This window comes from Mesoplodon bidens (genome assembly GCF_964165515.1).
Source record: "Mesoplodon bidens genome assembly, chromosome: 1".
In the NCBI taxonomy this organism is placed as follows: Eukaryota; Metazoa; Chordata; class Mammalia; order Artiodactyla; family Ziphiidae; genus Mesoplodon; species Mesoplodon bidens.
In genome coordinates this window covers 16,119,750-16,134,660 of record NC_138176.1, presented here as the reverse complement: position 1 = coordinate 16,134,660, position 14,911 = coordinate 16,119,750, and the positions used below count along the sequence as shown (strand labels likewise).

Below are 14,911 nucleotides of genomic sequence, written 5' to 3'. Positions count from 1 at the left end.
AGAGAAATTATAAAATTTAAAATTCTGTAAAAAAAGGTTAAGTTATGCTTTATGTAGTGGTTTAATAAAGAAGGTGTTTCTATCAGTTCTCACAGTTGGGGAATTTTGGTTGTTTCCAAATATTTTATTGTTAGTCAGGTAGTAAGATTTAATTTAAAAATTTTAAAATCACAGCATTTTCAGTATCAGTTTAAAACTCTTTATTATGTATGTACAAATTATTATGAAATGTTTTATGAACAGGAGAGAATATATTAGATAGAAAAATTTTTGAGCATATAGTGTAGATTTAGTGTACAATTTAACTAACATGATTGTTGACCAGAGTTATTCATTACATTATTCCTTACTTTTGTTACTTACACAGTATCTCTTATATGTCCTGTCATTGTTAAAAATTTAAATATGGGTAAAAGCTTATTCTTCCCTTCAACATTTTTGATTTTATTTTTCTTTTTACTATTTATGTTGTAAACTGTTTTAACAGGAATGTAAACTATTATTTTTTTGGACAAACACGTAAGGGCTGTATTTCCGAATGACTGTTTGAAAATGACTCCTTGAGAACTTAGATGCTTATTCTGTGATATTGCTATTGCTCAAGATACTTGTAGAACTTAATTTTTGAGTTGTTTGAAAATTATAGAAAGGGCATTCTGGAGTAACCCTTCATCTAACACCAATAGATAGAAAATGGAACAGAGCCTTGTGAATAATTACATTGTAAGATAAGTTATTGCAACAATTAGATAAGATACTAGGTTCAAACACTTATTTTTAGCAATTTAGATATAACCGTTATCATTCCTCTATTTTTATGACATTATTGACTGACCATCATTTAGATGTGTGCCTTTTCATTTGTTTTTCTAGTAGTTGTGATGACTGCATTAATTAACAGTGATTCATTAACACTCTTACCAGCCATTTCTTGATACTAAAGGAAGCTTTTGCAAGATAATTAGCAGGATGGGATTTAGTATATGACTGTGAAGGTGGAACCAGTGACTTTTCATCAGCAAGTATTCCTGTTAACTATTCTGAGAGAGATGGAAAACTCATGTTTATTGAATATCCACTTGATTGTAAACACTGTACTAGGCAGTTTAAATGTCATCAGTCCTTGTTAGGATATTATGGAAGAAGTACTATAATCCCTCATTTATTGTTGAGAAAATTGAGACTCAGAGAAATAAAGTTTTACTTCTAATAGATGGTAGAGCCAGGATTAGGACTTGACAGTCTCCGGACTCAAAAGCCTATACTGTTTGTACTTCATTTTACTAAGAATTCAGAATCTAAATGTTTGAATTATTCCAGCTGTATAAGAATTTATTATTCAACAAACGTTTGATAACCTCCTCAATTCAAGAGACTGTCATAAGCCTGGAGGATGCAGTAAGGAGTAAGATACAGGCCATTGCAGACACCAGCTACCTGAAGTTGCACCCAACTTTATAGGTTAAGTGCACAGTCCTTCACAAAACTGCCCTCACTTCAGATAACAGCTGCAAGTTCAGGGGTCTCCAGGCCACCTGCACTTCTGACCCACTGGCTACAAATTTAGAGGTGCCTGTGGCCCCTCAGGTTCAATAATTTGCTAGAATAACTCACAGAACTCAGGAAAGCACTATACTTATGATTATAGTTTTATTATAAAGGATAAAAATCAGGACCAGTCAAATGAAGAGACACATAGGGTGAGATCTGGGAGCATCTCAAAGCTGTGTCCTCAGGACATATGTTACCCCCCCAACATATCAGTGTGTATTGCCACTTGGGATGCTCACCTTTTACAGGTGTACAGAGTTTTTGGGGGGTTTCCTTTTGTAGGTATTATTGATCTAATCATTGGCCATAAGGTTGAATGCAATCTTTAGCCCCATTCTGACTCTGGAAGTCAGATTGATTTCTTGTGGCTTAAAGCCCCAGCCAATCACATGGTTGGTTTTTCTGGTGTGGCCAGCTCCCATCCTGAGTCACCTCATTAGGATAAACTCTGAGCCCACTATGAATAACAGAGACATTCCTATCACTTGGGAAATTCCAAGGATTTGGAGGCTACATCACCACACAGTAGTTGGGCACTGGTGGTGGTATGTAAACAGATTTTTTATACAGCACGATAAGTGTTATAATCAGGTTATGAAAAGAGTGCTATATGATTTCAGAAGTAATGAATTCGTCATGGTGAGTTTCATCATGAGTAGAATGATAGACAAAGTCGGGGGGTCAGATAGGACATTCTAGGTAGAGAAAAACATACGTACAAAGGCGTGTACACACTGAAGAACATTATATTTTGCGTCAGTAGTAAGTAGTTATGAGTAACTTGATCATAGGAAATGTGAAGGGATAGGTAGGTGCCAGATTACCCAATAAATGGTAATCAGGAACATCTACTGAATACTTACTATGTGAGGGGCAGTGTGCAAGAGTTCTTTATATGTATCAAGTCATTTAATCCTCACAATAACCTTTTAGGTAGGTATTATTATTGCCATTTTGTAAATGGAGAATTAAGGCACAGAGAGATGCTGTGAGTGGCCCAAAGTTGCTTAACTGGTTGGTGATAGAGTCAGAATATGAGCCTGATTTTATAATGCTGTAATCACTGTAGTGTTGCTTTCTTGTTACCACACTAAAGAAATTGGACTTTATTCTGTAGGAAAGACTTTTTAGAGTATGGAGAATGGATTGGAATGGAGACCTGCTATTTTTTTTTGTGTGTGTGTGGTACGCGAGCCTCTCACTGCTGTGGCCTCTCCCGTTGCGGAGCACAGGCTCCAGACGCGCAGGCTCAGCGGCCGTGGCTCACGGGCCCAGCCGCTGAGCGGCATGTGGGATCTTCCCGGACCGGGGCACGAACCGGGGCAGGCGGACTCTCAACCACTGCACCAACAGGGAATCCCAGACCTGCTATTTTTTATTGTGTGCTAGACGATCATGTGCTGGACACCATGTTTGTAAAGTCATAGGTAGTGATAATTTGAGGCCTAGAAAGTTATTATATTCCCAAAGAGTGCCTGGGGACACTAGAAATCCACAGTCAACTGAATTCTAATTCAGGTGTTGAGGTAATTCACACCCAAACTGAAGTTCAGTCCCCTGAAGGGCCTGTCTTCTACTAGTTCACTTTTACATCTAGTTTTTGGGGTCTCAGGTCAAAGTGAGGGCCCTGTGTTCTACTTTTTGGTTTCCTAGCTATGTAAAACAGCCCAGTTTCTTAGCCCTTCAGACCTCACCTCCAACTTTGAAATCAGTGAATGCCCATAAGGAGAAATAGCTCCAATTCGTGGGCTTACCCTTTTCTTAGTTCTCCCAGTACCTTCAGGCTGATTTTTTTTAACTGTCATTTTTTCTAGTTGATTTCAGTGGGAGGGTTGGTTGGTCCAAATTGGTATGTTATGTGAGAAGTGTGAGTCCTCTTTCATTTACTGTTTTCAAAACACTTATAAACAAACAACCAAGCAAACAAATCTGCTCTTTTCATCTGTTTCAGAGGGATTAATCATATGTGTTATAAACATCTGGTAATATTATTTTTAGTAATGTAATCATTTGATATAATCTCACTGCAATGAAGAATATATATGTGAAACTAAAACTGGTGTTACAGAATTTTAATTGTGTTGACAGCCTTCTTTTAAAATCTTTTGTTCTTTCACAAACATAAGCTAGTCGATGTTATAATAATTATTACAACATCAAGCATTGATTACTTTTTAATTTGTTTGCTTTTCGAAATGTGTTTACAAAATAAATTATTTGACTATAATATTTCATTTTGTTCTGACAAATATGATTTGAATGAGGGAATTCAGTTCCTGGTGGTGCCTAAACATAAGTTTAACAGTGTCTAAAGGCATTGACTATTTTGAATAATGTAATTTGTTGTTAGCAGCTTCTTCTCTTTCTCAGATTTTATGCTTTCATAGATTTAGAGAGGATAGTATGTATAAATAAATGAAGATAAATAATTTTCCCCCATGAGCAAGTAGGGTTAAAAAGGGAGAAGTAGGGGCTTCCCTGGTGGTGCAGTGGTTGAGGGTCCGCCTGCCAATGCAGGGGACATGGGTTCGTGCCCCGGTCCGGGAAGATCCCACATGCCATGGAGCGGCTGGGCTCGTGAGCCGGGGCCGCTGAGTCTGTGCGTTCAGAGCCTGTGCTCCACAACGGGAGAGGCCACAAAAAAAAAAAAAAGGGAGAAGTAGGGCTTCCCTGGTGGCGCAGTGGTTGGGAGTCCGCCTGCTGATTCAGGGGACATGGGTTTGTGCCCCGGTCTGGGAAGATTCCACATGCCGCTCAGCGGCTGGGCCCGTGAGCCACGGCCGCTGAGCCTGTGCGTCCGGAGCCTGTGCTCCGCAACGGGAGAGGCCACAACAGTGAGAGGCCTGTGTACTGCAAAAAAAAAAAAAAAGGTTGGGGGGGAAGTACCAGTTATTAATTTAGAACTCCTGCTTTTATACATTTATATTTCTCCCCATAAACTTCATTTTCTTTTGTGTGTGTATGAGTAATATTGTCTTTTGGAATAATTATATATTAATGTAATTTGTATAAGTATGCAAAATTCTAAAGAAATATAAAAAGTGTGTATTTTAAGATGACCTAAAATACTTAGATTAGTGTATTGGAAATGCACAACTTTAACTAGAGTAGCATTGTAGTCACTTAGCTGATGTGGAATGTTCTATCTAGCTTCATGAGAATTTGCAACTTGTGGGGAAAAGTAAGGCTATAAGGTCACTTGTTAGAGTACCAAGGTGGTTTTATTTTATTTTATTTATTTAATTGAAGTATAGCTGATTTACAATATTATAGTAGTTTCAGGTGTACAACATAGTGATTTGATATGTTTATATAGATTATACTCCATTTAAAGTTATTATGAAATATTGGCTATATTCTCTGTGCTATAATTACATCCTTGTATCTTACTTACTTATACCTAGTCCTTTGTACCTCTTGATCCTCTTCCCCTATCTTGTTCCCTCCGCCACCCCTCTCCCCACTGGTAACCACTAGTTTGTTCCCTGTATCTGTGACTCTGTTTCTGTTTTGTTATATTCATTTTTTGGTTTTACTTTTTAGATTCCACACGTAAGTGAAAACATATAGTATATGTCTTTCTCTGTCTGACTTAACTCACTAAGCGTAATACCCCCCAAGTCCATCCATGTTGCTGCACATGGCAAAATTTCATTCTTTTTATGGCTGAGTAATATTCCATTTGTGTGTGTGTGTGTGTGTGTGTGTGTGTGTGGGTACCATATCTTCTTTATCCATTCATTTCTTGGTGGACACTTAGGTTGCTTCCATATCTTGGCTTTGTAAATAATGCTGCTAAGAACATTGGGGTGCATATATCTTTTTGAATTAGTGTTTTCATTTTCTTTGGATATTTACCCAGGAGTAGAATTTCTAGATCATATGGTAGTTCTGTTTTTAATTTTTTGAGAAACCTCTGTACTGTTTTCCATAGTGGCTGCACCACTTTATATTCCCATCAAGAATGCACTAGGGTTCCCTTTTCTTCACATCCTCCCCAACATTCATTATGTTGTCTTTTTGATGATGGCCATTCTGACAGGTGGAGGTTGATGTCTTATAGTGGTTTTGGTTTGCATTTCCCTAATAATTAGTGATGTTGAGCATCTTTTCACGTGCCTGTTGGCCATCTGTATGTTTTCTTTGGAAAAATGTCTGTTCATGTCTTCTGCCCATTTTTTTTTTTTTTTTTCGGTACGCAGGCCTCTCACTGTTGTGGCCTGTCCCGTTGTGGAGCACAGGCTCCGGACGCGCAGGCTCAGCGGCCATGGCTCACAGGTCCAGCCGCTCTGCGGCATGTGGGATCTTCCCGGACCGGGGCACGAACCCGTGTCCCCTGCATCGGCAGGTGGACTCTCAACCACTGTGCCACCAGGGAAGCCCCTTCTGCCCATTTTTTAAACAAGGTTTTTTTTTTTTGTTTGTTTTGTTTTTTGATGTTGAGTTGTATGAGCTCTGTATATATTTTGGACATTAACCCCTTATCAGACATATCATTTGCAAATACCTCCTCCCATACAGCAAGGTTGTCTTTTCATTTTGTTGATCGTTTCCTTTGCTGTGCCAAAGCTTTTAAGTTTGATTAGGTCCAATTTGTTTAGTTTTGCTTTTGTCTCCCTTGCTTGAGGAGACAAGATCCAAAAAAATAATGCTACAGCTTATGTCAAAGAGTGTTCTGCCTATGTTTTCTTCCAGGAGTTGTATGGTTTGTGTTCTTACATTTAGGTCTTTAATCCATTTTGAGTTTATTTTTGTGTATGGTGTGAAGGCATGTTCTAATCTCATTGTTTTACATGGAGCTGTCCAGTTTTCTCAGCACCATTTGTTGAAGAGTCTAGCTGTTCTCCATTGTATATTCTTGCCTCCTTTGTCATAGATTAATTGACCATAAGTGCATGGCTTTATTTCTCATCCCTCTGTTCTGTTCCATTGATCTATGTGTCTGTTTTTGTGCTAGTACTCTTACTGTTTTGATTACTGTAGCTTTGTAGTATAGTCTGAAGTCAGGGAGGGTGATACCTCTGGCTTTGTTCTTTTTTCTCAAGGTTGCTTTGGCTATTCAGGGTCTTTTGTGGTTCCATACAAATGTTAGGATTATTTGTTCTAGTTCTGTGAAAAATGTCATGGGTATTTTGGTAAGGATTGCATTGAATCTGTAGATTGCTTTGGGTAGTATGGACATTTTAACTATATTAAATCTTCTCCAAGGTGGCTTTAAATGAAGGTTTACATATGACTTAAGTTAATGATCACCTTATAGTATTATGACAGAATGGATGGCAGGACAAAAGGGAGAGATGGAACATAGCAGTCCAAATGGTGAGAAGAGGAAAAGGAGTATGGTGGCATGAGAGTAGATGTTAGTCTGTTGGCAGCAGTAGCAGAGCTAATTGGTGAGAAATGGCTAGGAACTCATTTTAGATTTATTCTTCTAGTTGCCCATTCTAACATAGATACTTAGTGATTCTGACAAGAATATTTTGAGTAAATTTTGTGTGATTAACTGTCATATGTACATTAATATACAGAGTGTTCAATTTTGCTCTCTTACAGTGGTTTGATAGTCCCTGAAATAAGGGGAAATGAAACTGTGCCTGAAGTTGTTACAACGTCTGGCTATGCACTGTTACATTTTTTTAGTGATGCTGCATATAATCTAACTGGCTTCAACATTTTTTACTCGTAAGTATTTTTTCAAAAAAATTCATATTGTAACGATTCTTATAATTTGACATTAAAGAGTTTATTGTTTGTTTTTATAAATGTCTTATATACCAGGAGCAGGCTAGTGTGTTAAATTCCAAAATATATAGCATCTCTTCCTAAGTGACATAAAATTTTAATAATATCCCAAAATACTGTCCAAGCTTGTATAGGATAGTTTCTCAGTCTCAGGACACTATGGTAACAAGTTAAGTTTGGTTAAAAATTAATTACAAAATTAAAAATTTTTGGAAAACGATTAAGTAAACATATTATACAAACTTAGTGTAACTTTACTGGTAATAACAGATGTGTAGGATTGCAGGGAGCCCTCATCTGCCCTACTGTGCCCCAAGGTATTTTATACCTAATTTGGAGAGTGAATGAGAGCTGAGTTTTCATAGTCCTTCTGTGTTCCAAAGACTGTACTGGATGCTTTATATATATTATATTCTTTAATTCTCTTCTCATCAGTTCTGTCAAATGGGTATTTTTCCCATTTTACACATGAGGAAATTGAGGCTTAGGAGATAAGGTGAGTGGCTATATACCACTGTCTTCTCTAAAATTAAAAAATAGTATTTATTGAGCATCTATTGTGTAGACTCTGTATACATTTTTATATCTGGAAGTCCAAGGGTGAAGTGAATTAGCCAGAGATACTTTCAGTTGCTTTTATTAGGAATGGCCACAGAGGAACTTGATACATTTTTTTTGTTTGTTTTCTTCAGGAACGTAGAGAATGATACCAGAGAATTTTTCACGAGGAATAAAATATTCTAAATATCCTTGAATCAGCAGTTTATTATAGGATTTATTTATATCAAGAATTTACACAAGGGAGAATAAATATATAGTAGAATATAATCAGTTAGAGAGCTTTAAAATAAAACTTGGTAAATATCCTTTTACTTCCATAACAGTGTATAGGTGATAGCATGCTGTTTAAGTATTATATAACCAGTTTAAATCTTGGCTTCTCATATTGTTTCAGGTATTCATGAATTTAATTTTTTTCTGTGAAATATATATTCAAAGCAGTTGAGTACTTAAGTCTTTACAAAACAGTGTGCTTGGAACTGTATAGATCCTGCAGATGTTGAGTATGTAGTCTTGGTAGCAGAGTAAACTCATTGAATGAACTGAGGCCAATTGCAAATATGTGTAACCGAATTGCTTTGGGGTTTAAAAGGTACAGAGTAAAGAATTGAAGTCTCATTGTAAAATTGCGTTAAATGAGGCACGTAGACACAACATAAAAACTATAAAGTTAACAAAATATCAGCCAAAGTTCTTTTTCAGTTGTCTTGAATTTGAATATATATAAATTATATTTTACAGAATCAATTCTTGTCCTAACAATTGCTCTGGTCATGGGAAGTGTACAACTAGTGTCTCTGTTCCAAGTAGAGTATATTGTGAGTGTGATAAATACTGGAAGGGTGAAGCTTGTGACATTCCTTACTGTAAAGCCAATTGCGGCAGTCCAGATCATGGTTACTGTGACCTAACAGGTGAAAAGCTGTGTGTCTGCAATGATAGTTGGCAAGGTAAGTGGCTTTTGAAACATTGATTTATGTATCTAATATATTAATACAAATTCTACACTCATTTGTTTTGCTGTAGTTTACACACCCAAATCTCATGTATTTGTTTTATTTTTAGAATTTCAGTAACAGTCAACTTCTTAATAGCTTGCTTCTTCACAAATAAAATCAGTAAAGATTTTGTCTACGTGCTATTTTGAGAATCAAGTGAAGTTATATATGAAACTCTTTAAATTGTAGACGTGTGATCATTATGATCTTCTTTAATTTTTTGTTGAGTTCCCAAAGATTTGGTGACGTGGCTGAAATTAACACGTGGTACATTCAAATTTGATTTATAATGGGTAATATAAATAGTATATTGCAAAAATAGATGCTCATCTGGGAAGGTACTGGACTATATTAAACTTGTTTCTTGGGAAAGACTGACCTCTTGTGGCTATGTTTTAAAAGAACATAGAGTATTTTTAAAAGTTTAGAAGTTTTACAGCTGCTTATTGCAAAAGCAATGAGAAGAATTGGGGAAGAATTTCTAAACAATTTTTATAAATATTATTAAAGATTAATTTTAGACTGCATTGAAGAGTTTTAACTTACTTAAGTATTTGGGTATAAAATCATAAATCTTGTCATTGTGGAATTTAATGAAGAGATAGGTCCTAGTTATCTATATACTTACCCACCCAGAACTTGCTTTGTGCAGATTATATTTACATATTGAGAGCTTACTTTGTGCCAATGTATTAATCTTGTTGATGGGGGAACTTTGACTCAAGAAATACATAATCGAAAGTTACATGATCATGTGTTATTATAAAACAGTGTAACAGTAGTAGCAATAGTTCCTACCAGAGCTGTCTAAAAGTAAAAACCAAAGAGAATGGTTTCATATTCAACATTCTTGAGACAGGTTTGAAAAAATGTTACTAAGTGTGCTGAGTACTTATTTAGAGGAATTATTTTAGGCTTTCTGTAAATTATGCCCATTTTAAACCCATGTTATTTCATTAAAAAATTAGTTGCTCCAACCATATGAAATACCAGTGATTTCTTTCTTTTTTTTTCTTTTCTTAAATTTTCCTCCCACCCTCCCTATCCCACCCCTCCAGGCGGTCACAAAGCACCGAGCTGATCTCCCTGTGCTATGCGGCTGCTTCCCACTAGCTATCTACCTTACGTTTGGTAGTGTATATATGTCCATGCCTCTCTTTCGCTTTGTCACAGCTTACCCTTCCCCCTCCCCATATCCTCAAATCCAGTGATTTCTTATTGAATTGAATTTGATTTCGTACTATGATTATGACAGATACAAATTTCTCAGTGTTTTTTTTTTTTTGTGGCACGCGGGTCTCCCACCGCTGCGGCCCCTCCCGCTGCGGGGCAGAGGCTCCGGACGCGCAGGCTCAGCGGCCATGGCCCACGGGCCCAGCCGCTCCGTGGCATGTGGGCTCTTCCCAGACCGGGGCACGAATCCGTGTCCCCTGCACCGGCAGGCGGACTCTCAACCACTGCGCCACCAGGGAAGCCCTTCTCAGTGTTTTTAATTATACATATAAGGCATATATTTTGTTGAGTGGCTATTTTAATAAATCATGACCTTTCTTCCCTTAAAAAGTGCCTTGAGGTATCTTTTTTTTTCCGTTTCAGTCTTGAAACTAAAATAACGTCCTTTTCTATGGAGAGAATAGTACACCAAGAATATATTTAAATTAAGGCCTGAGAAATAGAAGTATAGCTTATATGCTTGGTGTTTTTCTGACTGGTCTTCATCTGCTATTAGTCCCCATCTCATTTTAACAGTCTTGAAAGCAAAAGAGGGATATATTTGTATAATATTCTCTATGAACAGCTCTGTCCTTTTTTGCTCTTTACTTCCTTCTAGTAGTTCTTTAAATGCTTTATTTTCTGGAGGTTTTGTAATATGTATCTGGTTGAAAATACTATCTTTTGTTTCTCTGGCTTTTGTTTATCAGCACTTCACATTTTATTATTCTTGTCAGGAGTGCCTGAAATCATAAAAATTCCTGGCTCTTAAATGTCTATAAGCAAATGAAAATGGGGAAGCAAATGCTGGGTTTGTTTACTTTTAAAGCAAAGTGATAATATGAATAAGTTTATATATATATATATATTAACACATACACATATATGCATGTACACATATATTTTAAAAAATTAGAATAATGTTAAAGTGCTTTATTATAAAATATATAGAAATCAGATACATTTTTATACCACTATTAATTCTTTGTAACTAAATAATTCATCTCTGAATTGATAAGAATGTTTTATGGGTAGTGTTTGGTGAAATGGATATTGTGCGTGTTTCAAGACAGATGATGTGCAGATTGGTTTCTTTGAGCCTCCAAACTGACTCCTGATTCTATATCTAAGGAAGCATAGCTTAAAGTAGGTGGGATTGTTGACTATATCACTGGGTTTTAATTTTAGCTATATGGAATGGGAGAAGAAACCATTGAGGGGAAACGGAGAGAGAGATTTGTTTCTAGGGCATCTGAGGAATGATCAAAGATCTGGAGATATTTGAAATGAGAGCTGAGGAGGCAATCTTTATGAGATTCAGAGTCTGGCAGTTTTTTTGTAATGTGTTATTTGGAACTGGATTCTTTGGGTTAAGAATAACAGATTGTTGCTATCTTCATTATATTTTATCCATTTATGTTGGTTAATTTTACTTACTCTGTTTGGTTCTGTGCTAGTATATAAAAAGAAAATAAATGTTGTTTTTTAGAAACTGAGATTTTATTAAGAGAATCCAGAGGAAAAGCCTAGATTTTTGTTAAGTCTTGAATCCCTTCCTCACATTTCTCTAGTGCTTGTCCCACCTAGGCTTCACATCTCCTTGTTTTCCAAATTTAGTTTTTCTATGTAGCATCTCCTAAGAGTTTTGCTTAGCCATTACTATACTTTTTTCCCCCTTAGCTTTCTCATCTAAGTCTTTCTTCCTTAACCATCTGCTTTCACCTTTTTACTGTTTTAGGCAGTAGGAGTATATTTTAAGACTAGATGGCACCATTAAAGTCAACTGTCCCCCTTTTTCTGTGGAAAGCACTTGTAACAACCTGAAATAGTAAAGAATATAGTAAATAGTAAAGAATATGGAAAATGCTAGTGCAACATTTTGAAAAGCATACAAGTTTATTGTATAGTGTTTAATTTTGTTTAATAATGTTTAATTTTGTATAATGTTTAATTTTGTTATAATGTATAGTTTTCAAAGACAATGATATATACATGTCAAATAGATTACTTAAAGGGTAGAGACCTGTGTGGATTCATCTGCTTCTGTGACATCTTTCACTTAATAAAACTTAAGACTTAATAAGTCACAAGAGGGAAAAAGACAGATTTGAAGAGCATTTATTCTTTTAAGATGGCTTCCAAACATTGGGATAGATGAGGATTTTTTTTTTTTTTGGCCACACCACGTGGCACGCAGGATGCTACTTCCCCTATCAGGGATTGAACCTGTGCCCCCTCCAGTGGAAGCGTGAATTCTCAACTACTGGACCACCAGGGAAGTCCTGAGGAATTTTTAAAAGGCATGAAAATCAAGATATAATAAATTGGATTTATGTTCATAGGTAAATAATACAGTAGAACATTAATTTTCAAAGCAGACTCTCAGATACAGTGTGTTCCCACCCCCCAACCCCCGTCAACTCCCTAATCACAGTGGCTCCAGGTTTCTCTCTTACATAACTTAAAAAAATCGGAACCACTATAAGCCTTTGATTTGATTGTAAGCAACAGAAACAGTACTGGCTTATCTGAGCAGAAAAGGCAGTTATTGGAAAGTATTTCAGGGACCACTATCTCCCAGCATTCATTCTTCCCTTCTTTTTAGTGATAGAATTGACTGAGTTTTTAGCTCAGCACATGGTCTTCAGCTACATACCACATTTTCCTGCCTTCCTTGCATCTAGTATGGTTATTGTGCTAAGTTTAGGTAAGTAGGATATGAGTGGAAGTGCTGTGTGGGAATTTTGCATCGTTGAGATCTTTTCCAATGGCTGGTAAATGGCAGTAACTGTAGTAAGCAATAGCACTTGCCCATTTGCCTCTGGAATGTTTTATGAGAGAGGAATTAACTTTTAGTTTTTTTAAGCAACTTATTTTTTGTTCTCTAAACCTGTAATCTGACTAATACAAAAGGATATTGGGTAGCTCACAAAGGAGATGGGAAGGCTGGAAAAACCTTGGTTAGAAAGGGGTAGGTGTAACAGAAGGCTAGGTGGGTTGGTTCCCAGCAAAGATGAAGCCACAGGATATTCCTGTTACTGCCACTGGACCCTGGGGTACCATCACTGGTGTCTTTACTGTGGATACTGTATGCTACAGGCTTGGGTAGAAAAAATTCTAAATTCTCCCCACATCTTTGTATCACTTTTGAAGATTTGAAGGCCTGCTTAGTAAAATCTACTTGGCTAAACTTAGGTCTTATCCATACCTTGCTTGGCTGCCTTGAGATATAGAAATAGAGAATTTAACTTTTCTCAATTGCTGCCTTGAGATATAGAAGTAGAGAATTTAACTTTTCTGAATTGTGTAGTGGGAAAGGATTCTGTTTCTGAGCAAAATTCACACAGTGAGAGATTTTCCCAAACTAGGAAGGGGGTTCAAATGATTGGAATCTTCTAAATAAATTTAAAAATCCAAATAAAGTATTTTGAAGTGTAGATTGTTGCCATAATTGACAAGGAATGGGCTGAATAGCTCTCTCATGCCTACTCAGAAAAACTTTGCAATGTGGAATAGATGGTAGGAGTAGACAGGTTGAAAAGATAAACGAGCAGCCTTCAGGGTACAATTCTTTTCTTAATCTATTACAACAAAACATTTTCCACCTGTTTTATAGAGATGAAAAACAGGTTACCAGGTTTTATATACAAGACCGTTGCTTAGCCATTTAAAATTTGTCCCCGGTCCTTTCCTATTCCAGAATGCCCTGTTCAATCCTATCGTTCAGTCCTTTTACATGTCTTCAGGATATTCTTTTTTTTTTTTTTTTTTTTTTTTTTTTTGCAATACACGGGCCTCTCACTGTTGTGGCCTCTCCCGCTGCGGAGCACGGGCTCTGGACGCGCAGGCTCAGCGGCCATGGCTCACGGGCCCAGCTGCTCCGCAGCATGTGGGATCTTCCCGGACCGGGGCATGAACCCGTGTCCCCTGCATCGGCAGGCGGACTCTCAACCACTGTGCCACCAGGGAAGCCCCAGGATATTGTTTATAGATACTTAGTGTTCCTTTTCAGTGCGGTTCAGACACTGTTCTCATGTAAGGATTGAAGTTGGTTGTTTTCAGCCTTTAGATGATTGATTAAAAGACAGTATCTTAATATGTAAATCAGGTAATTTGATAGTTTTTTATAGTGTTTCCGATTCTTTATTGAAAGTTACACTTTGGATTTATCTCAGTTCCTTGAATGTTCTTTGTCCCTAAATATTTCAAGGCCTTTCTTATTTCTGCACTTCCCCCTACAACACCCTCACCCCTTAACATTCTAAGGCTGGGTCACATCCCCCCACGTGCTTTCTTAGGACCCTATCTTTTAAATTTATAGCTTTTATCACATTTATGTTTGTGTGATTCTTTATTATCTTTCCTACTGGAATACAAACTCCATGAAGTTAAGAACGACTATGTTTTGATCACCTTTATGCCAACAGCATCTTCTGTAGTGCCTGTTGTATAGTAGGTGCTCAAATTTTGTTGTTGCTGTTGTTGAATGAATGAATTAGAAATGTATTAGTTGCTGGTTTAGCGATATGTGGACATTCAGGTATAGATGTTTTAGAAGACTAGTACTCCAATAACTTATGCAATTTACTTGATATGTAAAGCATAATTTTAAATATTGAGGGAGACATTTGAATTTGAGCATCTGGTCAGTTATTTTCTTTCAGTCCTTTGGTTTTAGATTTTAGCATTTGCCATTGGGTGGCAGTATTGACTACCAGAGCACACACTTAGATTCCATGGCATTATTCAAGTTGTAAAAACTTGATGATTTTGTTTGTTTTAGAAAAATATAAAATCTTTTAGCTCAGATCCATGAATATTTTATCATACATTATTTTTTTTCTGGG

The 14,911-nt window shown here is 36.7% G+C and overlaps 1 protein-coding gene across 1 annotated transcript in view; it reads left to right on the top strand.

Annotated features, from left to right (window-relative positions):
* The window catches only part of ATRNL1 (attractin like 1), a 696,121-nt gene that overhangs the window by 28,626 nt on the left and 652,584 nt on the right, over positions 1-14,911 (top strand). Inside the window, exons 4-5 of the mRNA XM_081236563.1 lie at positions 7,105-7,233; positions 8,596-8,804. Of these exons, the coding sequence (XP_081092689.1) occupies positions 7,105-7,233; positions 8,596-8,804 (338 nt within the window). The remainder of the gene's footprint in view (positions 1-7,104; positions 7,234-8,595; positions 8,805-14,911) is intronic.